General features: G+C 38.4%; 1 protein-coding gene across 8 annotated transcripts in view; it reads right to left on the bottom strand.

Moving 5' to 3' along the window:
• The window catches only part of mark2b (MAP/microtubule affinity-regulating kinase 2b), a 63,040-nt gene that overhangs the window by 18,249 nt on the left and 17,522 nt on the right, over nt 1-27,269 (bottom strand). For 5 of the 8 annotated variants that reach the window (XM_017310520.1, XM_017310521.1, XM_017310523.1 and 2 more), the window contains 15 exons: nt 20,293-20,463; nt 18,650-18,703; nt 15,956-16,004; nt 15,707-15,772; nt 15,371-15,441; nt 14,120-14,176; nt 12,153-12,389; nt 10,731-10,850; nt 9,586-9,688; nt 9,358-9,470; nt 9,117-9,191; nt 8,334-8,391; nt 7,951-8,102; nt 6,443-6,537; nt 1,401-1,541 (listed from right to left, as the gene is read on the bottom strand). In XM_017310520.1, coding sequence (XP_017166009.1) covers nt 1,401-1,541; nt 6,443-6,537; nt 7,951-8,102; nt 8,334-8,391; nt 9,117-9,191; nt 9,358-9,470; nt 9,586-9,688; nt 10,731-10,850; nt 12,153-12,389; nt 14,120-14,176; nt 15,371-15,441; nt 15,707-15,772; nt 15,956-16,004; nt 18,650-18,703; nt 20,293-20,463 — 1,562 coding nt within the window. The remainder of the gene's footprint in view (nt 1-1,400; nt 1,542-6,442; nt 6,538-7,950; nt 8,103-8,333; nt 8,392-9,116; nt 9,192-9,357; nt 9,471-9,585; nt 9,689-10,730; nt 10,851-12,152; nt 12,390-14,119; nt 14,177-15,370; nt 15,442-15,706; nt 15,773-15,955; nt 16,005-18,649; nt 18,704-20,292; nt 20,464-27,269) is intronic. The other 3 variants (XM_017310522.1, XM_017310524.1, XM_017310525.1) reach the window with 3 other exon arrangements.

The raw sequence follows: 27,269 nt of genomic DNA on the forward strand, positions 1-27,269 counted from the left end.
AAAGTCACAATGTTAGCTGCTAACTTGTAAAGATGAAGGTAAGAATGGTTATTTTTCAGCTTGTTTGCTCAACGATGAGGTTAAAGTTGACTGAAAACATTCTGAAATTGTTAGAGAAACAAAGTCTTCCCCCATCTTGACTCTGTGGCTGATGCAAACAGAGCAGCAGGAAGAAGAACTGCTTTGATTGATAAAGTCATTAGTGAGGGGGAATTATTAGGGATGCACCGATCCGCTTTTTTCACTTCCAATATCGATATCTGAGGTGCAGTATTGGACGATACCGATCCGATACAGACAAACAGCGCTGAACTTACTTAAAATGTTTCTTTAGACAGACGTAAAAGTACTGAATTAGATTTATTTGATAACTGTGCACCAGAGTGCGCAGCACATTGAAAATGAACATGTAAACATGTACAAATAAAGAACAACCACCTTCTTTTAAAAGGTTCAGAAAGTGAAACTAGGGACTCTAAATATAATGTTAAATATTAAAGAGAGACATCACTCAAAGCACAGCAAAGAATTATACTGACTAGATCTGCCCTTATATCGGCACATTGAAATGATACTTGATCTATAATTTTTTTTCAATAGGGATGCAAGTTATTGATTAATGAGTTAATCTGAAGTTGATTGATCTCATCGATCGAGTAATGATTAATTATAAGCGGCCATTTTTTCTTAAAAACTTGAGTTTTCTCTAGTATCAAGAGAATCGACTGTCTTTCCGTAACATAAAGGTCTGAAGTTTTCATAATACGCCAAATTAAGAAAAAAACAATAGTCATCATACTTTCAGCTGCATTAGATACCAACTGAATAAAATTGTTATTTTCTCACCTTATTAGACTTATTTGTGAAATATACTGTTTTTTAGGTTCCTGTTTTTATTAAGGTGAAACTGTTTAAGTGTTTATATATCAAAACTGCATAAAGTGCATTTTGTGTCCAAAACGTGGAGTCTGTTTGGAGCGCGTCTCTTCACCATCCTGTTACTGCCCCACCATCTTTGTTTCTCTGTCAGCAGGCTCCAGTGATGACCAGTGTTGCCCTCTACTGGATGGGGGCCAAACTGCAACACTAACAGAAAGATCTAAATGGGTGTTTTTAGTTAATGGACTGGAACAAATTTGAATCTAATTAACCAATAAAAGACAATTAATTATTTGCATCCTTAACTGGGATCAATACAGATGTTACTATTGGATCGATGCATCTCCCAAAAAATTATTAGCACAGGGAGGGGGGACAAAAAAAATCAAAAAAAAAAAAAATCACAGATTTGTCCCAAATTGTGTCAATATGCGTCTTCATCTCTCCTCTTTGTCCTCTCCAAGAAGAGTGATGTGAGGTAAAAAGGCGTGTGTTTGTGTGTCTGCGATGCGAGGACTTGCCTGGGCCGAGGTGCGTGCAGGTCAGAGGGGCATGGATGATTGGAGGAGGACAGGGACTTTTGGTGGCGGGGACGCGAGGACGTGGAGGAGAGGACGGCGGCAGCTGAGGCAGTGGAGGCTCGGGAGCCCGGAGTGTTTAGGCTGGCATGGGAGGGGAGGGAAGGAGGAAGAGGAAGAGGAGGAGGAGGAACACCCCGCCCGGCGAAACACATCCAAACACATTCACACACACACACACACACACACACACACACACACACACAGCATGGGGCGTTTGCACACACAAAGCGGGCGGGGTTTGTGTGAGGGTGGGTGGGGAAGTGAGGTGGAGTATGGTTAGAGGCAGCATTTATTTTTTTTAAATAAAATAAAATGAAAAAAAAAAAAAAAAAAAAAAAGAGGAAAGTGAGAAACAAATAAGTAGGGACAGGAGATGCATGCAACAAAATCTTCATTTGTTTTCATCTGTGCGGTTCCACAGAAAGAGAGAAACCACAATCAAACAGGTTTTTAGTGCTTTCATCTTTTCACATAAAGGAAAACACAAAAGACCAACTTCTAGACGATTCAGAGCCGTCGCACCAGAGGAAGGCAATTTATGGAGACAAAGAGAGACAGAAATGTGCAAAGCAATAAAACTCAAAACGTCGGGAGACAAAAATATCTCCGTTTTACGGTCTATTGTGCCCACTGTTTAGGACTGCTGTGCGCAAACTGAACAACTAATTTTGCTCCTCATCCAAAGCTTTCTAACAAAATTATTCATACCCCTTGAACCTTGTTCCAATCTTCTCCCATTAACGCAACACAATCGCACAATCACAGGGCGAGTCTCAGTAGAAACGGATAAACACAAATGGATCCAATTCGGTTTTAAGTTCCAATTTAACTCAACATTGTCACTAAAATCCACCACTTTGTGTTGCAATACCACATGAAATCAGAAAGAAATGCATTTTGTTGTTGTAACCAAACAAATGTGAAAAACTTCAAGGGTGGGCTTTTTGTACTTGGACTTTTATCGTAATGTTTTGTGGCGCTATAGTGATAATGACAAAAAATGTGATAAATTATGTATATTTTAGGCTTTTTCAGAGCACTGCTTACTTCAAAATGTGTGATTTATATCACTGAGCTGCACAAATCAAATTTGTCTAATCATATTTTTTTAATTTACCAACATTTATTGATGCATTTTCTATCATACCATCAGTGTCGTTTTTTATTTAAAATCAATCATTTTAATATATTAATATGGCAATAAATGACGCCTCTATCAGGGGGTATGAAAACTTCAGCAGGATCACATGCAAACGAACATAAACCAACATCTACTGATAAATATCTACTGCAAAAGCAACTAGCAGCAAGATTTGCCCAAGTGTTGCGTGATTGCACTGCCTAAGCTCTGACTGTACTGCAGTATAGATTTAATCTGCGTTCACGCTCCCGTCACGTCAAGCAGCAGATTAGGGCTGAAACGATTAATCCAATTCATCGTGATTAATCGATTATTGAAATAATCCTCAGCTAATTCAGTAATCGAATAATTGTTAGCTGGAGTAGGCCATTTGCTGAAAAAAAAAGAATAGCATATTAAGAGTAGTAATTAAGTCAAAAATGTATAATAAATATATACATTTTGCATTTAAAATAAAAACATATTTGTCTGTAAATATGTTTTGGCTCCTCAAGCTGCAGTTTTAGCTTCACCTGGTTTGGATTTACTAAAGAAATGCTGCATTATTGCACTTTCGGCAATAGGATGTTTATTTTCTTAACTAAAAAAGGAATTTAGTTGTTTATTTAGATTCTTTAATGCATTCCTAATATTGTATAAAAAAGGTTTAAATGGTTAAATTAAATGTCTAATTTTTTAAAATCCGATTAAATTGATTAATCGTCAGAATAATCAACAGATCCAGACTCTCGACTTTCTAAACATTTTCTATTTCCATCTCTTTACCTTCCCTGTGTTAATTAGCACGCTTGTCCAGATGCTACAAAGCTCTGCACATTACTGACAGCTCCAATTCTGTGTTAACATGGAGACAGAGTGAGAGAAAGAAGAAGAACAAGAACACACACAGTGAGAGTACTGTGTGTGTTCTTGTTTTTTTTTTTTTCTCAGAGTGGTACCACAGGGAGCCGGAGAAAGAGATCATTCGAGAGAGAGAGAGAGAGAGAGAGAGAGAGAGGCACAGTTACTGAAGTCGAACAACAAATGATTATTGCACAGAAAAAAAGACATAACAGTGAGGGGGAAATTCTCTCTTTCCGATATGGATTAGCAAGGCTGGCGATGGTAGAAACAAAGCACTGCTTTCATTTCTGGAGTCTTACACATCAGGACATAATAAAAGCCATCGGTTCTTTAAATAAAACTACATAAAGGAGAGAGAAATTAGTGAAGTTTGTTCACCCCTAATCTTTTCATAGGATTTAAGAGGGAAAGCATCAACCAGGTGATATTAATTAAATGAATTTGATCAATGGCAATCTCGAAAGAGATTAGAAAGTTTTCAGCTCTAAAGTGTGCCGCCGTGTTTTAACACAACGCCAGGCCGGAGAGGCATCAGCAATGGCTTCACTGCTATCAATCTGGGAAGGGTTATAAAGTGATTTACAGACAACTAAAGCTATGATCCAACAGCAGGTCTTGATGAGCAATTCCAATTTTTTTACTAAAATACTATTTTTTTATTTTAAGTTTAGTTGAGTTTAGTTCATGCTACTAAATCAGACTTGTGTATGAATAGTTTACAACCCCAAAGCAACGCGCATGTGAAGAAGAAGAAGAAGAAGAAGAACGTTGACGTCACATAGCAGTGCATGTTTATGGGGGTAATAATGGATGGAGCCGTTTGTGGATCGATTTAAAGTTTATTCAGCAACGATTCACAAAATCATGAACAAAAAAAGCTAATAAAAGAAAAGAAAGCACAACTAATAGCAGTGACCTCTTGTGGAGAATTGACTGCAGTTTTTACAGAGAAGTCTGTTTGGATGCATAGTGAGCACTATGACTGCACTGACAGACTTCCTTCATATTTTTCATATTAATATTTTTCAGCTAATGTTTACATCTGGATTTACCGTGTCTGGGTTCTAGCATTAGCTTTTTAGCTAATTTTGACTTCAAAACTAAAACGTTGTCTCTATGAACAGATCAGGTTTATTGAACATGCTAATCTAAGCCAACATGAGCTTTTTGGCCGCAAACGCTTCAAAAACAATCAGATATAAAACTGATTTAGTGCCACATATATAGAAGAGGCACAAATTGGACTTTTTGGGGTAGAAAATATCAGAATTGATTTGGGTCCCATTTGCCTGCTGTGTGAACATAGCCATAAAGTCCCAGCTCCAGCTAGCATGTTAAACGGTCAAATTTGTGAACAGCGCTTCCTCAGTTGAACGATTAGAAAAATATGCACTATTGGATACTTGTGTGAATAGTTACAAAGAAACTGACTATATCCAAGCTGTTTCTCCTAAATGGAGTTTAATTTAGTTTCAAACACATTCATTCTTGCTTCATATACCGAAAAGTAAGCTGCTGCGTGTTTTAATACAGGGGTTAGATTTAAATACCTTCAATACCTGGTTAAGACCAGATAATTTTATTATGTCCTGATATGAAGGAAAAAAGCTAGAATTAGAGTGGGTGTACTTTCGTTTTACCATGACTCTGTTTAAAGCTGCGTAAGCCTATAAACAGCGACCACACAAATTAAGGAGAGGGTTAATATTCCACTAGTGGTGCTAATCTCAAAAAGAGAGCGAGGGAATGTAGAAATGGGATAAAAGATTAATATTAAGACAAGGAGGACTAAAGGAAGCCAGGAAAGGAGGAGTCAGAGAAAAGTAAGACTCAGAGACCAGAGGGATAAGCGCTCAGACGAAGATAAAAAACGACCAAATTAAGAACATTAGAAAAGTTGATAGGGAGAATGAAGATGAGAGAGAGACAGTGGGAGGATTAAGACAAGTAAAAACAATAAAAAGAAGCCCAAAATTCAAAAGCATTAATGATGATCAAACAAATGCAACTTCAAAAACAAAGCAGATGATAACCACTGTGTTAGCAGAAACTAGCATAGCTAATTAGACCCACATGACTTTAAAAACACAAAGCAATGAGCTCTGAAATGAGCCCTTCATCACCAGGCAGCGCTGAAATCTGTAAAACATGTTCAGATACATCAGTGCCTGAGCACAGATTCAGCTCAATTTCTGCTACAGTAGATAAAGCGCTGCTGGCACCGAGAGGGGTCATTTGAGAACAACAACATGAACAGTAATAAAGCAGTTATGAACCATGACGCCGTCGCAGTTGGGATTATGTTTTGGCTTAATGTTTGAAGCTCATGAGTAAGCACACAAAGCGTATGGCTGGTTAAGCATGAGCTGCGTGTGAGGACATGAATGAGTTGGGAAATGCAAAATGTTATGACGATTTGGGCAAATATTTGCTTTCGATCATCAATGTGTAGTTCCAGTGCAGACAAAAGACTTTTTTTTTTTTTTTGTCCAAACTGGAAAAGTCTGAAGCAACTGAGAAGGAAGAGTTTGAAGCGTGAGCTAAATTTAGAAAGAGTAAAATGAGAGGGAGTATCCCAATCCCAGAGGAAGAACATGGGAAGCCGGTTTTATAGCCTAATATTATAGACTTGTGATTCCTTTTACCGTCCAGTTCCCTCAAGCTCCCTGCTCTGACTGCCGGGCCTCCATGTCAGCATCATGGGGGAAATCTGTAATCTACTGGAGGTCTGGCCTAAATTCCCAGGAGGGCCTGATTTTGGAGTCCAGGAGGGCTTACCCCTCCCTGCGCCAGCTGGCAGTGCACTGCGGAGCACCAGCCAAGGTTTGGGGATCAGTCAGTGACGTGGCTGAGGGGCGGCTTCATTCACAAACCGGTGTGAGCGCGCTCCTGCTCGGCGTGCAGCGGCGGGGAAGCGGCACCGGTTGCCTTTTGATTGCTGTATGCGGGTGTTTTCAGAAACATCGTTGTTTTGCGATCGAGGGGTGTGTTTCTGTACCTGTCCTTGCCGTTCTGGATGCCAGTGCCAAGCGTGGCTCTCTCAGCCAGCGGAGAGTTCCGGCTGCGGCTGGTACCAGTGGAGAGGATGCTATTCTGCAGACGGACAGAAGACAGAAACGTTAGAACCGGAGCGACTGGTCGCCTTTCATGTCGGACTCGTATCATTTCCATATTGGGATACAATTTGCTGAAACACACTGGAGGTTATGGACTGTGGCAATGGCAGCCAATGACTGTAGTACAGAGAAATAACAGCATTTCTACACCCGACACAATGCTTGTGAAAGCAGCTGGGCGGCCATTTTTCGGCTGGACGATATGGCTGAAAAATGTGACGGTTTAAGAGTTTTGTATCAGTCAGTATCAATAATTATTGATTAGTTTTTTTCATTTTAAATATATTAAATACTGCCAAACTGGTTGCGTGACTTTTCGGTTTTCACTCCATGTTGTCGTTATCCATTTTTAAGCAGACATGACGCACGGTGGTGAAACCTGAAACTGCTGCTGCGCAAGTTACTCAACTGGTTGTTGCTAGGTAACCGAAGGGTGAGTGAGTTGTTGCTAGGTAACCAAAGGGTGGGCGAGTTGGTTGATTCCACCAACCTCAGTTGAGAAAGGTTGAACAGCTAAAGCCTTTCCTCTGCCTACATCTCCCAGAATGCTATGTGATTCTGGATTAGAGTCCAGTGAAATGATTGAATATTCTACTGGACTGATATTGATCACGTGTCGATATACATCGTTATTGATTTGCGCTGGAAAGAACCACTGCTGCCAAAAACTCTCTGCCGTCTTCATAGAAAGTATGCACGGCCTTCTACTTTAGTTTCTCTTACTTTATCTACTCTGTTTGCTTTTTCTTGTTTGTACAATTGTAGGCTAATTACTGCTCGATCTGCTCTTTCACCTTTTTTGAGTCACTTGATGATTTTATTACTAAATTAGCTGACAATTGTTTCAATAAGCGATTCATCATGATTAATCGTTTCAGCCCTACTTTGTTCTTAAGCTGTTTTATTCCCTGGCCATTGACAAAAACAGAAAGTATTCCTGACTCAGTGCTTCTGTTTTTGTTTTTTCATCGTCTGCTTCCTGTGCTGATGATTGAATCTGTTTGTTTTTCTTTTGAAAAGAAATTAATCCTCTAAAGTCTCACAACATGATTTATTAGACAACCATTTACCAACTGGCATTTTTTAATCAGAAAGCGGACTGTTTTTACATCTGAATGTGTTCATATGATTGGATTGCATTGGAATGAATTTGAAAAAATAAAAAAGACTTTAACTGGACACATTAAACATCCTGAATCCTTTTTCGGAAATAGTTTTTCACATTTTGTTGTAAAGTAGTAGAGTGGACGTCTTGACGTAGAAACGTTGAAGCTTAAAGTTAAAGAAACATCAGAAAACATCTCTATTCTGGTTTTGCTGTTTAAGTAAATGAGTAGATGTAGTTAATTTTTTGTTGTTTCATTAGAGCGCGGCGTTTGGCGGGTCTTACAGTGGAAGGCGTGGCGCTCTTTTTACGATCCGATGAGACCAGAGGGCTGGCCCCCACCTTGGTGGTGGAGCTGCCTGACGAGCTTTTCCTCCCAGAATCCTCTGCTGTAGAGCGGTTGTCAGACTGACCTCCCCTCTTCGAGTAGGAGGAGCCTAGGAGAAGACAGAGTCGGCGTCAGACGCAAAGACCTGCAACTCATTTGTCTGGGATCACAAAATAAAACTGGGCAGAATAAAATCAAAGAGACTCACAAAGATGAGCTAATTTGTTTTCCAAACAACCAGCTAGCTAAACCTGCTAATTTCCTGGTAATATTGCCCCAATTCACATTTCTCCCCTTCACACATCAGCTTTAATAACTCTGATAAAAAAACCAGCCTCACTCTGGTCAGTGGTTCTGCGGTTCTGAGGCTTCGGGTTGGACGACACGCTGCGCTGTACCTGTGAAGAGGGAACAAAGGAACAAATCATGACGATGTTACAGTGAGATAATGCTGTCCAACTGCTGCTGCTGTCTTTTTTAACCAAACTGAAGTTCCTGTGGGATGTCACAGGTGCAGGAAATGATTTGATAAAGTAAAAGATAAGTAAAGAAAAACAGAAAATTATTTTAAAAAGGATAAAATGTATGTAACTATGCCTGTCAAGATCAATTTTGATGTCCCATAAATTACTGCGATAAATGATAATATTGCCATTTTTAACTATGGTTACTAAAGTACACCCCAAAAATAGAAAAACTTTAATTTCCAGTGAATATTTAACACAGGAACTGGAACACATTTTAAATATCCAAGATAAATAAACAAAACTATCAAACCATTAAATAAAATGGATTATAAATCTCAACAAAACATATTGATAAAAACACTTGGACAGGGAAAACAGGCAAAAAAAAAAAAAAAAGCAAACTACTTTGTACTGTGTCAAATGCTTTAAAAAAATTTAAATTGCAGCTTTTCACTAATATTAAAGATCAAGCATCTCTTTAAAGATTAAGCTAATTACACAAATGAACATGATCAAGATTTACTGCAGATTTTTATAGAAACAGCCCCAGCCCACAGCCTCCATGTGCCTTTAATGCCCATATATTCAGAAATTACAAAAGGTGTGATATAGAGGTAAAAATAAAAAAATAGCAGCATTAATATGTGTATTTGTACCTTGTGAGGTGGAGAGGGGGCATTTGTGTTGCTTAGATCATTTCCTAGCCTTGCTTTGAGGGGTAATTCATCCAGCTGAGGAGAAGAAAAAACATTATCAGGCACTCAGACACAAACACAGAAAGACTAATGGTGCTCTTATGTTTTTATGTAAATACTGAAAGGAGTTACCAAGTCACTCTATTACAAAACAAAACAGAGAACAGAGGGTTGGTGTGCGAGCATGAGAAGAGGTCAGTACCTCAGAGTTCCTATAGTCCAGAAGCAGGAACGTAGCCATCACTTCATTGTACTTCTGGTTCAGCAGAGAATCCTGGATCTCTTCTTGGGAATAGCCCATCCGCAACATTTTCTCTGTACACAACAACAACACAGATCATTCACGATTAAAACGCTGTGCTCCTTGTGTAACCATAACCCTGTATGTGAAAAGGGGAATGAAGAATAGATGGGTGGGTCTGCTACATACCTGTTCTCCTGGGGTCTTTGTAATCTGGTAGAGGTTCGATGTAGGGTTTGAGTTCGTCCTCTTCATAGCCCACATTCATCCATCGGTCCCTCATTATCTGCTGCTGGGATAAAAAAAAAACAAAAAAAAAACATGCATACAGGATGACATGGTTTGCTAAATAGGATAAAATAAACTGCTGCATCCTAAGTGCACAATGGCGCGTTACCTCAGATCCTTCCTCCCAGTATCTGACAGATTTCATAACCATCACTGCTCCCAAAGAAACACGTGTTTAAATCCCTGTTATTTGCAGTTTCACCCATCTTAACATTAATTGCACACCTCTGCAAAATCTTTAGTTTTATATGTTATTTTCAATCTATTTGTTTTTTTAATGCACAAATACACATGAACATTATGTACTTTTTCTTGTTTTTAATTATGCTGCTCAGCTTCACTTTCATTAGATCGGAGTATGCCATTTGTTGATTACGTTTAAGTTATAATGTTGTCCTTAATGTACAGAACATTTCCTAATTTGGCTTGTTTTGGTTTGTTTTTATATACAGGGTTCTTAAATTTTTTCACATTTAGTGTTTTAATCAAGCATTAGGTTGCACTTTATTACAAAACTGTGCAGTTTGAATATCAATCACTTTCAATGACTTGAACCAGAAATCAATTACTTTTCAAACCTTTAAAGCACTTAATTGAAATTTAAGCACCCATAAAAACTCTGTATACTTTAATACTTTTTTTTTTAATCTTTGGGTGAACCTAAATGCCTCAAAGCTGCTGGTATAACAAAAAAAGAGCTTTAAAATGAAATCAGAATCATTTCCCCTCCATTTTGTTCTTGGAACAAAAGTCCCGCTGTTTTCAAGTTAGTAGCAGCAAAAAAGTGACATAAAACTGAACCTAGCTTGTGCTCACTATGCCTTTAAAAATCACTTTACTCTTTAGTAACAAAGTCACATGCAGCTGATGAAACAATCTAGGTTTACCACATCACGTGTGCAACAAAAACTGGTTCTATGCAGTGTTTAATAATAATAATTCAGCTTTATGTAACATGTTTAATAGTCATGATTAGTGGGATTTCCTGTTTACTGCTGTAGTCGCTGTGTGTTTTGTGCTTTTTAAATTAGTGCATGTCTGCATACCTCGAGGCTTCCTCTTTTAGAAGGGTTTAGGATCAGGAACTTCTTCAGCAAGTTCTCACAGTCGGTGGACATGTAGAAAGGAATCCTGTATTTACCACGTAGCACACGCTCTCTCAGCTCCTGCACAGCCACAAGAGCATCAAAGGTCAAGGGTTAATTCAACATATTTAGTCCATCTTTAACCTGACAATCAGGTCTGTCCAGATAGGCCTTAAAAGTTGTGTTTACTTGAAAAGAAACAAGGGAATTTGTCCAAGTAGAAGACAAAAAAAAAAAAAATCACTTCAAAAACAGTTTCTTATTTTTTATGTACTGCTCGAGTATTTGGACAATTACTTTATTTTTGTTATTCCTTCATACAATAAAAACAATCAGAAGTTGTTAATAGAGTTAAAATCTTCTGGCTTTTAGATACAATCTGAAAAGAACGAAGAAAGTAAAATTTGAAAGATTCGAAAGAGCTTTTTTTTTTTTTTTTGTTAAATATGCAGCTATATCTAGAATCCACACAAGCCTAGATGGTGCATCTTTGAACCCACATGTGGTCAACAGCAGGAAGTGAAACTCAAGGTCACCGTTATGTCATGTGTATGTGACACAAAGTCATGGATTACAAATAAAAAATTCACATAAACTGATAATTAAAAAAGTAAAGTAAAATGTAATCAATTTGTATTTTTAAATATAACCAACATTAAGTGTTTGTTGGTCTTTTTTCTGTTTTGTTTGTTTTTTTCTTTTTGTTGTTATTTTTGTTTAATAAGTAAATATAATCAGTTACTATATCTGTTAAGGTTTATTGAACTTTTTCTGAAAATGAAAAATGTTCACACTAAAATAGAAAAATTAAGTGTCTACATTTTTCAGAGTGAAATTTTGCATTTTTTTGTCTTTTTTCAAGTGCAAATATCTTAGTACACTTGAAATAAGACAAAAGCTACTTATCAGTAACTTTTCAGTAAGATATAGGAGTTTGTTTTAAGGTCAATCATTTGTTAATATTGATGAAAAAAAAGTTCCAATTCTACTAGCAAATTACTTCACTTATAACTTTGGAAAAATGCCTTTTAAGTGAAATAATGCAAACTTTTTTTTCATTATTAAGGAACTATTTACTGAAAATAAACTCTTATTTATTGCTGAAAAGATACTTGTGTCTTTTGTCTTATTTCAGTTGCACAAAGATGTTTGCACTAGAAACTGGACAAATACTTGGTAATATTTTGTGTTTCGATGCGTGCTACTGCAATGAAGACTAATTTATTTATTTATCCAGTCTGCTCCTCATTTTGGATTTAGTGGGCCAAACGGAGCAGAAACTAGCCTGATAAATCCAGCAACCACCCACCGAATGCAGACGACTGATTGTGTAACGCACAGAAAACACACACACACACACAAAAAAAGTCCTCCCGTCCCAACCTTGAGGTTTTGTCCGTCAAAGGGCAGTGAGCCGCTGACTAGCGTGTAGAGGATGACCCCCAGGCTCCAGACGTCCACTTCGGGCCCGTCGTACTTCTTGCCCTGGAAGAGCTCCGGAGCGGCGTAGGGCGGGGAGCCGCAGAACGTGTCCAGCTTGTTCCCCAACGTAAACTCATTACTGAAGCCAAAATCTGCTATCTTGATGTTCATATCTGCGTCCAGCAGCAGGTTTTCTGCCTGCAGTCAGAGAGGCGTGGGAACAGAGAAGGAGGAGACAGATGGACCAAAAAGTGAGGCACAGAAGAGGCTTCGTTTGTCTAAAAAAGTGCATCAAGCTAGAAATCAAGCTGATTATTTTTGCTCTGCTTCATCTAAATGATTTATTTAGACTAAATCTTTCATTCCTCGTCTTCCATGCAAACTGCGACAACAGAGAGAGTCTCACTGTCTTGCAAATGAGTTTAAAAACTATAATAATAATAATAATAATGCTGGATCAAACACGTGCTTTCAAAGTGATGGTCCGAGGCAAAGTGAGCTGCCGGTGCTTATACTTTCATGTGTGCCTTTTTATCTTTAAGCCTGACGTGAACCACCGAGTAAGGAGGCTGGGTTGCCTAGCAACAGGTGTGCTCTCCTTTTCACTTGCTCTGAATGCTCGGCAGCTTCTGTGCGTTTCTGGGTGAATGAGCGTTAAATACAAAACGGACATCGTCTCAGAGCTCTGAGCCCCAAAATGAATGAGAGCAATTTCTGCTCCTTTAAACGGCGCCGGGTGGGATTCTGGTGGGGAGACCCGTCAATCACACTGAGGTTTCGCACCATTACTACAAAACTGTGGCACAAAAAAACATTTCTAACTTGATCTAATTGCTTTAAGAGCAACGTGACTAGGACTTTATTTATGCTGACTCGTTTTTTTAATGCTAATAAATATGGATGTGTGTAAAGAGACCAACTGATTTATAAAATTAAAACCACAAAAAGATGAAATATTAAGTCAAATATCACAAAATATAAAGTCAGAATGAGCAAAAGCAGCTTCTTTCAATAGATGGTGTAAAAAATAAGATTTAAACATTGATGGAATTAAAAAAAAAAGTTAGCAAAGGTGACCAACATGCTGTTTTACATCAATTCTGTCTAAAAACCTCACTCTGTTGCTAGTTTTAATAAATTCCAACATAAGTTAATTGAGAAATTCTCATTTATATATAAAAGTAGAACAGCTGATTTGTGTATTTGCATATTTTTATGTATTTCTGGCATTGTATTAAGAACCTGCTGTGCCAATTGTTTTTATCCGATTCATTATCAGAAAAAAATAACAATCGCTAGTTGATCTAAAATATAGTTCAGGCCAAGAAGAAAAATATCACATAGTAAATATTCTCAGCTTTAAATACATCTTCTTATCTTCTGCATTCTTTCTGTTTTGTTTCTTTTAACGATTATAAAGTACAGAAAACCAGAAATCACTTCATACCATTTTAGTTTTAGGAGACAAAACATTCTTCAAAAGCAAAACGTTGAGTTCTGCCTCAGTGTGGGACGGAGAAGGGGTGTTCTTTCAGGTTATCGTGGCAGTAATCACGATAATGTCTACACGTCTGCCTTCTGGCACAATAAGAGGATTTAAAAAGCGCCATAATATGATGAACTGAAACGACCCTGAGGCTCGGATCGGCGTGTGCAAAGCTGCGGCGGAGGTTTTGCCCCCAAATTCTGTGAATCAAACGGAAATAACTCAAACAATTTTCCTAAAACGGACGAGAGAGACGTGGACGGGAACACGGAGAGGTTATATCATCTTTGTTGTTAAGCTCAGGGCCACTTGGTGGAGGGGGGGCAGCTCTTAATCCAAAATTGAAATCATATGAGGTTTAATGTGTTCAGAGAGATGGGGTGCTTCTTTTCACATAGAAAAACGCTTGTTCAGTAACGTGTGTGTGCGTGCGTGCGCTCACCTTGAGGTCTCTGTGTACTATACATTTCTGATGACAATACTGCACTGCTGACACAATCTGGAGGGTGACAGAGTGGGTGGAAGGGAGAGAGAGAGGACAATAAGACGTTCAGGGTGAAAGAGTTGCATAATTAAGTAAACGGCAGAATGCTTCATTAGGAATTAATCAGGAAGCATTTATGAGGAACAAGAATAGACTCGAGGTTTACCACAGAAATGTCGCTTAAAAAAATAAATAAAATAGCTTGAATTCATGCAACGCCACTTCCTGGACAGCGTCTTGCAAAAGTATTCATACCTGTAGAACTAGGGCGATACATCGAATTTATTGATTCATCCAATTTTGTTTCTGGAGATTTAATTTTAGGAAAATTATACACACACACATATATATATACACACATATAATTTTTATTTTATTTCCCCCCCCCCACCAATTAACTCCTTGTGTTTCTAAAGTTTAGAGTGATGTCAGCATGCCCAAAGCTGCCATATTGTATGACAAACTCGTTTTTTAGCTTCTGTCAACTCATGTCAACTCACAGAAAATATTTAAATTCATGTCAACTCACAGAAAAAATTACTGAATTACTGAAATTACTGAAATAAAATAAAGTTTTTGAAAATGTCTTCTGTCACGTGGAGTTTCTTTTTGAGAAAAGAAAGCGAAAGAAAGAAAAAAAATAAAAATAAATCAGGAAATACATTTGGTAAAGAAAATGAAAAAAGAAAAACATCTTGGTAAAAAAAAAAAAGAAAAAAGATGTTCATTTTGAAGCCATAAAAGGGTAAATAAGAAAAAAGGAGAGGAAAGGCATGAGGTGGGACAGAAAAAGAAAATAGAACGAGTCATCTTTTAAAAAGATGTGATACAGAAAATGCAGATATTTTCTTTTTTTCATATCCAGACTTGAAAAACTGTAAATTCAAATCAGAGAATTTTCCAGATTTAGTAGGAACCCCGATTTGTGACAGACAACTAAATTGAAAAAACTGGGACATGGAGTCAAGATGATAAAATAGTTTTCGATTTTTTTTTACAAACTAAACATCTGAAACGTGTGGTGTGAACTTGCATTCCTTCCCTTTTTAATTCCAAGCCCCTAAACAAAATCCAAAATATCAAATTACCATTAAAAGCTATAGACGTTTGTTGATTAAATATGAAAGGATTTGAATACTTTGCAAGGCGCTGTCGTTTCCTTTAAATAAAAGCTAAGGTAAAAAACGTTTCAGAAACGAGGATCTTCACCTGTCTGAATTTGGCACGTGCTTCTTTTTCCTTCATCCTGCCATGGGCCACCAGATAATCAAAGACCTCTCCTGAGAGAGCGAGAGCGAGAGACAGACAGAGAGAGAGAAAAGGCAAACAGATTTAGTGCTGCAACCAAAAGCTGTACAGTTGAGATGTCCTGTTCTTTTTTAGACTTATTTTTTCAATGGGTAAAAGACTAAACCCTTAATCCCAACACTGATTCAGAGGAGGGAACAGCCCAAAACATTAATTACTTTCTGTTAGATAGCTGGTTACATAACGCGCAGAGATCCAAGCTGCTGGGTCAATAATTTCCCAGAGACATGTGCTTACCTCCGCTGGCGTACTCCATTACCAGGTACAAAGTCTTCTCCGTCTCTATCACCTCAAAGAGCTTGACTGGAGGCAGAAAAAAGAAAAAACTATTTTTTAAAAAAAGGAGGAAGAGAGAGAAGATAAAAAAAAAGTACAGGATGTAGACTCTCTCTAAAGTAGACGTCATGACCTTGAAAGATCAATCGGGTGTGATCATTTCTCAGCGATTGACGACAGAACGGACCGTGGTGCTTCAGGGTGACTCACCTATGTTGGGATGGTTCAGCATCTTCATGATCCTCACCTCCCGAAACAGCTGCGGCAAACCCAGACAAACAGGTCATCAATCGACGACACAGAGCTATGGCGCACAACCGTCGGGTCTGCTTGTTTTCTACACATCGATTCATTTAAATCTACGGTTCAAGCTAATCATCATCCAGGCACAAACCTCCAGGGTTCTCAGACTATTTAACAGATTTTAAAAGCATGAAAGATGAAAGTTAACAATGGGCAGTGGATAAAGACAAAAACATTTTCCTTTTTTTATGCTAATCCAAATGTGGATGGTTTTTGACTAATTCCAGAGTTTTCCAGGCTTTCCAGGACGGCTATAATGGAAATATTTGCAGGAGAGAAAAAGAAAGCAAACATCTGGTTCCTGTTTATAAACATGGGGTGGAAGAAGATTCAAGCTATGCCGCCTGTATCATCTGCTGTAAACGAGTCAATAAAACCCAGTAATGTTTGACTTGAATGTATTAACTTACAATCAGAAAAAATTAAATAAAAATGTAGCTAAAATTAAATTTTTTTAGAACAAACAAATGACATTTTCTGTAATCCATTCAGTTTCTGTGAACTAGTAAAGAAAAATTAAAGTTTCATAGGCTTTTAATAAAAAGAAGAAGAAAAAAAACCTTAAGATTTACATTATATCCAGAACATCTGCTGCTCATCCAGATGTAGCAGGTATCAATCTCTTCAGGCCTTCTTGGCGTTTTGAGCTGATCACAAGTTGCTGGCTACCACTTATCCACCCAGTTTTTAAGAACTGACTAGTTCCCAATGTGGTAAAAGATTGGAGGCTTTCCCTAACCGCAGGTCTAAAATTTAAATGTTACAATCCTTAAAGGTAACCAATGGGATATCAAGGCCATCTGCCCTCTTTTATAGTAATCAGTCTGCTAATTACAGCGATAGCATAATATCTTGTGTGCTCTTTTATGATACAACTATACTGTAATTAAGCTGGGTGATAATTACGTGCCAAGGCATGAATAAAAGTGAAATTGTGTGTTATATAAGGCATCTTTTGAAGTCAATAAAGCTCTTTGCTTTGTTAATATGCATTGAGTCATCATGCACACTAAAAAAAGTGAACAGATGATCCAATTTAAATATATTAACTGGTCACAAGTAATTAAATTAAGGTTATCCAAGTTTATTAAGTTGTTAATTTAAACAAAGAAATTAACTTGGATAAGCTTAATTCAATTACTTTTGACCACTTTCAGAAATTTAACTGGAGCAAAATTCTCTTTTTTTCAGTGCATAACACTCTAAAAACAAATGATCAACTCCAAAACAAAGTCTATGAAATATTTTTTAAATGATGCCTTGAAAATGAGTGAAAACGTCGTCAACATATTCACTTTTTGGCACATTCCGCCAGAAGCTTCCTATACACACCATGCCCACAGTGAAACATGGTGGAGGCAGTATCATAATGAGGGATTGTTTTTCTCTAAATGGAGACGAATGGAGAACCTGTTACTTGAGACCTGGGTAGAGGAGACCTTTTATGCCTCCTGGAACAGGTTTACACTTGCATATAATAATGGCTGCAAATAGACATGTATATGCGCAACCAAATATATTTGAAAAGCAGAAGTGGAACCTCCAGTACAATCAACAAAAATCCAGCAAGTGGTTTCTGGATGGCAAGTCAACATAACACTTGTCTTTTCCAGCAGCCATTGTACATACAACGGTAAACCCAGCTGACTAAACGTGCTGGAGCTCAGCTTGGGTTGCTAGGCAACGGAACAGGAACAGTGCCCATCTATCATTAGGAGGTTTTTTTTTTTTAAACAGCTCGTTTTCCAGACAACAAAAGCAATTAACCTAGTACTTTAAAGTGCTCAAGAAGCAGTCAAGACCAAAATGAAAGTATAAAAGTGTTCAAAATGTGAATTTTGAATAACAAGTCCCTTTAAAATTCAGGGAGTGTGATTAGTTTTGAATGTTATTGTGAAGAGTGAGTGAGGTACAGTGATCCAGAAACGCATGAAAGAAACAGCTTAGATGTTGTTCTGTTCAAATTAAGGCTGCTTACTAAATGAAGAGATTAAAATGCTTAAATAAAAACATCTGTTTTAACTAAACATTCCTTTGTTTTTAAATAAATATTTAACTTTATCCCACAAGCCTCCACTATCACCATTTTTATTTCTCCGATTAGGAGACGACGGTCGATCTAATTCATCAACTACAGGACTTAACTGCATCTGCAGGAGCCATGTGACTTACTGTAAATGATTTACTTCATCTCCGCCACTGTGCTGCCTCTACATTTTGTGCCTGGTGTCTGTATTTGGATACAAGTGTCTATTTTATGGCCTGCGTCGGTGGATGGAGACGTTAGAGGAGCGCATGATGTGTGTGTGTGTGTTTGTGTGTGTGTGTGTGCGTGCGTGCGCGCGCGAGGCTGGGCCGTGTCTGTTTAAGTGGACAGACCCCACCCTGCCACGATCAAAGGAAGTAATTGCAGCTTGTTTCCCGTAATTAAAACTCTCTCTGAAAACTGGACCACTTCAGACAAGTCGAGCAGAGAGGGAGAAAGGAGAACATGTGGGGCAGGAAGAGTGACTTCTGAGAAAAAAGGGAAACGAGGGAGTGTGCTTTAAAGATTTTCCCTGTGTGTGTGTGTGTGTGTTGGGGGAGTTTATGGAGACCCACCTTTTGCAAACTGGAGGAGTTGAGCTGTGTCTTATCTATTATCTTTACAGCCACCTGGAAGCAAAACAAAACGTGTGAGCTGATCATTGCGCCTTTCTTTCCATTTATTACACTGTTGAATCTCACTTAGAAATCCCATTCTGTGACAGCAGAGCACACACAAATAGACCAACACTTATCTTTTCAGACACATATCGCTGGAACGACACAGTCCTGCAGCATCAGCACACAACCACAGCACAACACGGTTGCATAATAAGACAAAACAGAGAGAAACACACACACACACACACACACACACACACACACGCACGCACACGCACACACGAGGGGATGAAGGATGATTTTGGCTCTAACCAATAATCAGGTCTACAGTTTATAATCCACCAAAGGAGACAAAGATGAAACGGGAGGAGAAAACTAAACAAAATTGAGAAATGGGAGGGATTTCAAGTGAGAGCTGCACAAGAACAAAAGAGCCGAGCACAAAGGCAGGGCAACAAAGAATCAGCTCTTCAGAAGGAAACAGAACAGGGAGGTCTACTTCTGCCTGATATTTCTGTCAACCAACGTCTTCCTTTCAGTCCTCTTTCTGGTTGTGCCTGTCTGACTCCCTTGTTTTCTTTGTGTGCCAGCAGGTCACGTGGAGCGTTATCAGGGTGTCAGGCACAAGGCTGTCACATATTGACAGAGCCTGCCCACTGCACTCTCTCACATAGGAAAGAAAGGGGAAAAAAAAATCAACAGCTGACTCAACTGGGCATTGGACCGGAGTCCAACACGGGCTCAGATTTTAGCTCTTAAAGGGACAGACCGCCACCTTACATCACAGCTGTGGTTCGGCGGAAACCAGAAAGACTCGGGCTTCTCTGTTCAGCCTCACAACGCTGATACAATCTGCAGCAGCCGATGCAGAAAAAGCTGTGCAAAGCTTTAGATCAGATCAAACTTGCTCTGTACCAAGTCTGAGAGCCCGTCAGTATCCTTAGCAACCAGGAATACAGTCCAACACTGGAGGACTCAGCCAAACATCAACCATCAACTCCTACTTTAACCATAGCATCAAATAAAATGCTATGGTTTTATTTGCCTTGTAGGATTTTTTTGGGTCTTATTTTACAATGTTTGGTGAGATAAGACATCAAATTGATTTATTAATGTCCTTTATATCAGAAAAAGACATAAAGGAGTTTGGTTTTGAAGTAGTTTTCTAAAACAAAAGTTTGCTTTGGACCGATGTACAAGTTTGGGTTGATATTAATATCCGATATTCCTACTGCTGTTATGGTTGATAACTAATTTTTACAGATTTTCCTACGCTACACTAGCAACTTCATGTCTCCCATCTGTTCCTCACAATAATGCAGGACGTTTCAAATGCTACCTTTGATTGACACCAATTTCTGTGGCGGCACACTCATGTTTTACAAGTGATGATTCCTAATACATGAAACTGAAAATGTTATTTCCTCTTTGACTCTAAAAATAAAGCAGACAAGTCATACCTGAAATGGATTATTCACACACAGAATGGATTTTCTAAACAACACAGACTGTGGCTTAAAATCAATTCAAGTAAATACAATCATAAAACCAGATGATCTGAACGAAGCGATTTGCAGGAGGAGCGTGTTCATGCTCACCTCTTTTGACGTGAGGACGTGTCGTGCCAGTTTGACCTTGGCGAAGTTGCCTTTGCCGATGGTTTTCAGTAACCGGTAGTTGCCGACGTGCGGCTGTTCCTCTGACGTGGCCGTGGACCCCGAGTTCGGACATCGCGACATGCTGTATCGACCAGTTGAAGACTTCTGCTCCTGCAGAAGCAGATGAGGAAGCGTTAGGCGGTGCGATGGGATGTGAATATGAACATACATGCAGACGAAATCTCAGAATTTAATTCTCTTTCATCGCAGGTTTAAGTAATCCTAAATATGGAAAACAAAAGTCTATATGATAATTGAGTGGTCAATGGTGGATCTGTTTTTGATCCAGATGTTTTTTTTGGGAGGGCGGGGGGGTTCAGATGCTAATGCTAACTTTGACTAAAGTTACAACCTTGCTTAAATGTGTAAAAGCAGTGATTTCATTAAACATCAACAACAGGTTGTGTGAAACTGAACTGCTTTGACATTTTTGCAAACCTTGTGGGGTTGAAAATAAGGATTTAAGGATGAATATGAAAATGTACCGATTTCTGAAGAGGACCGTTGCTACTGACATCAAGTCTGTATCTCATTAAAAAGTGTCCAGGAATCTACTATTTCTGGATAACTATGTTTAGTTTGGATTATTTGGGGGATGAGGGTCTAATAAATGGAGGGAATAATGTTAACATAGTCACCTTTAAAGATTCTCAAAGAGATTCTGCAGATTTCAACCCATAGCAACAAACGTAATAGGATTCCAAAGGACCTCTTAAGGGTAATAAATAATTCAGTTCGAGACATCTGTGTGGCCATTATCATGAAGCTACAGCTAGCGTGAAGAAAGTTTTATGAGCACAGAAAATGTGGGTTTCTATTTATTGACTTGGCTTGCTTTTCCCTGGTTACATCCGATAAAGACTGCTCAAAATATTCCAGACTCAAAAAACCTCAAGTATGAGGATAGGTCTGAGTCCAGACGGAAGACATTTACTGTATTGGGTCATTTACCTTGTATTGTTTTCATAAGTAATTCAGTTTTCTTTTAGAAAATGTGTCCGTATTGTTGGAATTGCCATTTTCTTTGTTCAATGACAGCACCAATTAATACCAGTAAATTTGAAAACAGGATCTAGCAGTTTTAGTGATGCAAATCATATTTCTTTTTACATTTTCAAGGGCAATATTGGTGTTAGGTGATGATTGCTCTTACTCACAGTTTTAGACGTAGCTAAAAAAGAAAGAAAGTAGTTCTTATTGCCACTTATGACAATGGTACCACAATTTATCATGATAAAAGTCCATATTGCCCACCACACGTCTGAAGTATTGCAGCTTGGTTACAAGTTTGAAGCTCCTCTAGTTCTAAGATTAAACAAAGATGAAATCTTAATATTATGAATAATTTAGCTATTCATTTTCCAAATAATGCGACATGTCTAAACCATATTTTTGGCACACAATTGCAGCTTGGTCCTCTAATCTTTAAAATGAAATCATGGTCCACACAAAATGAATTTAAATGTAAAAGGTTGTTGGTCTTTTGAGTGTGAATTGTTCAAAATAGGGGTGGGTGATACGGACTTAAAGTTTTATCACAATACTTTGCGGTACAATTGCAATAATAAAAGTGACGATAAAAACTATTACTTCTTTTTAGGTGACTGTATGGCCGTGATTGTTTGTCACAGCAATTGCAGCTCCACAAATGTTGTGACACTTGCTGTGCTGTGATTTGAATCACACTGCGACTGCATTTTCAAATTCATTTATATTTATTGATGCTTTTGTTGAACAAACAGCAGAGAAAATAATAAAACTATCAATCCTGACAATAAGGACATGTTAAGTGGAATTTATTGCGACAACAATAAGTCAAAATTCTTAAGACATTTATCATGATAAATGATAAAGGATACAATAAATGCCCACCCGTAGTCTGAAAGCAGTGAATGTACATCCTCAGGAGCAGTTTGGTTCTTGCTCTATCAAAGGTCAAAATATTTTAAGACATTCTATAAAGACAAATATAAACTAAAATAACTTTAGCTGATCCTGCAGTAGACAGTAGGCCCTTCATCTCAAACCCACGCTGGAAAAAGAAAACAAAACCTTGCTGTGCTGGCAAGTTTTGCATGGCTGGCAACTGTGATTGGGTTTCAACTCCAGGAAAGGGTCACGGCAATTGTGCGCGCGCACGCGTGTGTGTGTGTGTGTGTGTGTGAGAGAGAATGTGTCTACGTATTTCCATATGTGTGATCTGAGCGGACAGGTGAAGCGGATCAGGGTCAGAGGAGAGGACGACTGGCTCCAGGGTGACGAGACGCAAACACACACACACCCAGGCTATGAAACAAACAGCGACAGTGCACAGAAACTAGAATACGCTGTTGTGCACACAAACGTCTAACAAGACTGACGCGTGTTGTCATACACACAGGCAGAAAGTCAACACACCTCTCTGAAGTTTGCTATCAGCAGCAAACATGGCGGCCAATGACATCTACACAAGAAACGCAGCCGGTAATTCTTCAGTCCTGACGCAAACTTGACACACAGAAGGAAATTAAAGCTGCAAATTACAGAGACTCCACATTTTTATTCTCCTGCCGTCAAGTCATGGGAAACGAGAAGCTTCCTGATTACTCCACAGGCTTAGTGTGGGCTTTTTAGCTCCAGATGGTATAATCTAATGGCTGCATCTCTGCCTCCCCCCCACAAGCTTCCTCATGCTGACAGCGCAGACTTGAATAAAATGTAATAGGCCAGATTAAGCATTAACAAAAGCAGGGGAACAAGGATTTAAAAACAAATGACAGTTACTCTAAACCCAGAGGACAAGGCAAAAAGGCCCTTATGTCGTCTTGTGGGAGGGATGAGGCCAATGATTTTTATTTTTGGACTATGTGGGTGAGACCAACTGTCCTATATAAGCGCCATTAAAGACAATAAGATGCAAACGGAGCATTCGGAGTCAATTTGACAATCGACTGCTGCCCTCATGTTTCAGGAATCTAACCGTTTGTGACCAACTCCTCTCCGCATTGATTTTACTCAAGTTCTGCTGACTCAAACAGCATCAGCAGCTCATATTTTATTCTTGACAAAATATCTGTAGATAAAACATTTTTAAAACGATGAGCCACAACGTTTCAATGCCCTGTTAAATCCTGTCAATCCTTGTCAGGAAAGCTAAATGGAAAAGCTGTCAATACTGCATGGCGAAGCTAAAAGACTGACAACAGCCCAACAGGCAACCACGCAAACTTTTAAAGTGCTCCCACGTGCCGTAAAAGTGCTGCAGCAGGCAGAGGAGGAGCTGGGAACTAACATGAAAGTAATAGAGAACCTTTATTTTAAAAAAAAAACCCTCAAAAATATTTTGATCCAGTGCTTCCAGGCCACGCTGAAAACAACCTTCAGTGTGGAAGTTACTAGAAGACTATCCATTCTGAGCATTACTGTCGTGTATAAAAATAAAGGCACAGAGAGGATCCAATTCAAAAGGAAATACATTTTTTCCACATCTCTCCAGATTGTTTAGATTGCAAGAGAGAGCAAGACTTTCAGCAAATACCAGGAAGGTTGAACATTTTACAACAACTTTGTGATAATGTACTAGTGAGTTTGTTAAGTGAAAGGTTAAAAGTTAAGATAAGAATCAACATTCTCTAGAGCAGTGTTTCCTAACCCTGGTCCTCAAGGCACACTGACCTGCATGTTTTAGATGTTCCCGTGCTTCAAAACACCCCATTCAGATGATTGCAATTCAGCAAAACCCTGTTAATCAGCCATCAATTGAAATCATGTGTGCTGAAGCAAGGGAACATCTAAAACATGCAGGTCAGTGTGCCTTGAGGACCAGGGTTGGGAAACACTGCTCTAGAGGGTACAAACAGCTTAATGCTAGTCAAGCTAATCGCTAATAAAAGATGTCAAATTACATGACTTTTGCTATACATAATATGTAAAAACCTTTTTCACCATGAGTCCTTTCTCCCACACTGTGTAATGTCATCTCTGCTGCTCCAAACATTAATAATGACCGCTCCGGGCAGGAAGGTTAGAGAAAAAGAACTAATTAAAATGCTGCTCATATCTTTTGTCATTATAGTTCTTAAAGAAAAAAATCAAAACAACAGGCAAAGCTTTTAAAAAGTTGCTTAATTTTTCTCCCCATCATGCCGTTCCTAAAGTTTAGGGTGCTTTGAATGAGATACCGGAGAAAGCCCTTAAGTTTCACAGTTCTGCCCCTGCCCAACCTGTTGCTATCCATTGCTGGTTAGCGACCTATGGAGAGGGTAATGTGTTTTTACCTTGATGTAAAAAAAAAAGAAAAGAAAAAAAGAAAAGAAAAAAAGACTAATTTGTCAGTTTTAAAACTACAGTTATGACACATCTGAAGCAGCTGCAGGTTAACTATGTGAGCAGATAGCCCAACTAATTAGGTTAATGGCATTTTATTACAATTCCCAAAGAGCAAAACTGTAAAAAGCTACACCGCAGGCTCTTAAAAACTACTGTTAGCTGCGATTTGTATACATGATTATTTTTTGCTTACACGTGTGTTTAGATAAAAATAAATCTAATTATTTTTGCTTACATGTGTGTTAAGATGAAATAAATCTAGTTAACGCTATAGCTGTAATAATGATTGTTGAAATTCTTGCTTTGTTTTGAATAAAAACAGGAACATGGGGTATTTTTACACAATGTCATGACACTTTGAGAATCTCAACAGCTTTCACTAAATTACTTTACTTATAAAAACAATAAACTTTCACAAATGTCAAGATTGAAATTGTAGACTTTTACTGTTGCCACAACAGTGGAGGCACTTTTAATGTGAACAACCAAGTATAAAACTGCCTCTCAATAAAACATCCTTCAATTTTCAAGATTACGTCTCCCTCGTCTCCGATACATTCGCCTTTTCACTCGGCTTTTAAGAATGATCAACCCTGACAACTATAAAGCTTTTAGATTTCTGGCACGATTGGATAGAGTGTCTTGCAAACCAGATATGAGAGACTATAAACTGCTCTTTAGTCTTCCTGCTCTCCTATCCTCTTTCATGTCCGACTATTTTTGCCTTCTGATTCTTCCTTCATTTTTGGGCAGCTGCAGGCCGAGGCAACCCTCCTTACTAACACACACACACCCAGGAATACAAGCACATAGCCACCTCTCGCCATGGCTATAATTATAGACGTGTCGGAGGACAATAAGTGACATCATTGTTTAATTCTCATATTACTCTGATGTTAAGTTTAACTCAGGAGTACTAGCAGGGAACTACAACCCAGGAAAAAAAGGAAGGACATTTTGTGGCATTAGGTTTGATTTGATGTGTTAAAGACTTTCAGAATGAGGTGTCTACAAGTCGTCCCTCAATCAAAACTCATGTTTAATGACAGAACTTATCAAATATTTCCCCTATTGTTATTTAAAACCTTACATTGTGAAAGTAAGAGGTAATATTTGCCTAGCGGATATAAAGGTTGCCAACATTACTGTCAACAAATCTAAGAAGAAGTGCTTTTATTTTGAAGAATCTGAAATGTCACGAGACTGGAGTCCTGAACTTTGAGTTCAAGTCTCGAGTCTCAGAAGCAGCTTCAGTCCGAATCGCTGCCTTTAGGTACCGGTTTATTAAATTTAGTCAACATACTAAATTCACCGTTTTATGGTCTGTTAACATTCACCATCTACACTCACCAGCCACTTCATTATGCAAACAACTGTTAGCACAAATAGAAAACCAGCCAGACACCTGGCAGCAACTCAATGCACTTAGGCCTCCAGATGCTGCAAAGACAACTTACTGAAGGGGATTTCGGTCATTTTCAGTCACTGCTAGACAAGACGGTCTGTGTATTTTACTTGGACTTTCCACACATAACATTCTCTAGCACTGCCATTTGATGTAACATAAGGTATGAGGAAAACCATCTCTCAATGCACAACACATCAAACCCTTAAGCAGATGGACTATAGCAGCAAAAAAGTGGTTGCTGCTCCTGTCAGCTGAGACCAAAAAACATGAGGCTGAAACACCGGCGCATATAAAGATTTGGTGAGTATTCAGGTAATAAGCAATGAATATGCCCAAGTATTGCTGCTGACCATCTTCTAAAGGCTACTTCTTGAACGTGTCTGAGTAGTTCTCTGTCTGAGTAGTTCTCTGTAGTCCAACGGCTTCCACAATCAACAGATCTTAATTTAAAGGAGCACCTTTAGGACTCAGTGGAAAAGGAGATTCATTTCATGTTCAAATCTGAACAGCTTTATGACACCGGCATGTCAATATGGACCCAAAAACTCTTGAGAGTGTTTCGACAGCTTATTAAATCTGTGCAAAGGCAAATTGGAGCAGGTCTGAAGGCAAAATTGAGGTCTGGTGTTAGCAAGTGCAGAGGTGGTGTTTAGAAGGATAACTTGGTGACAGTTTGGTGGTGAATATGAATATAAACCATTAAAAATTTACGCTCAAAACGGAACCACCATTAAGCAACTATTAAGTCGAGTCATAACAACAAATGCCAGGTCACATTCCCAGCAGGTTTCCAACAAATGAACTGTGAACCTTTTCCGTTTTGTTTTTGTCAGAAAGACAAGAACAAAGTTTTTGCTCCTCTTTTACATATTTTGTTAAATTTCCAAAATCTTCTAGCCCAACACTCTGCCCCTAAAGCAAAATTCAACACTTTTTAAAATTATGATATTTGAAGCTACTAAAGGTTAAAGAGGTCAATCAATGTTGATGATAGTAAATTAGTATAAGTTTGGTGCAGGTGTTCTCAATGGCAGATAGATCTACAAAATGCTAACTCGTTCCAAATTATTCCTCGTGGTCTTCCTAAAACAGTTTCCATTTCCACTTCCTGGCACAAATAAACACAAAGATAACCTGACAAAAACTTACCATGATACCACATATGTTAACATTTTCTTCTTTGACTACAATCAAACTTTGA

The sequence above is a fragment of the Poecilia reticulata genome, linkage group LG18 (assembly GCF_000633615.1).
Source record: "Poecilia reticulata strain Guanapo linkage group LG18, Guppy_female_1.0+MT, whole genome shotgun sequence".
NCBI lineage: Eukaryota > Metazoa > Chordata > Actinopteri > Cyprinodontiformes > Poeciliidae > Poecilia > Poecilia reticulata.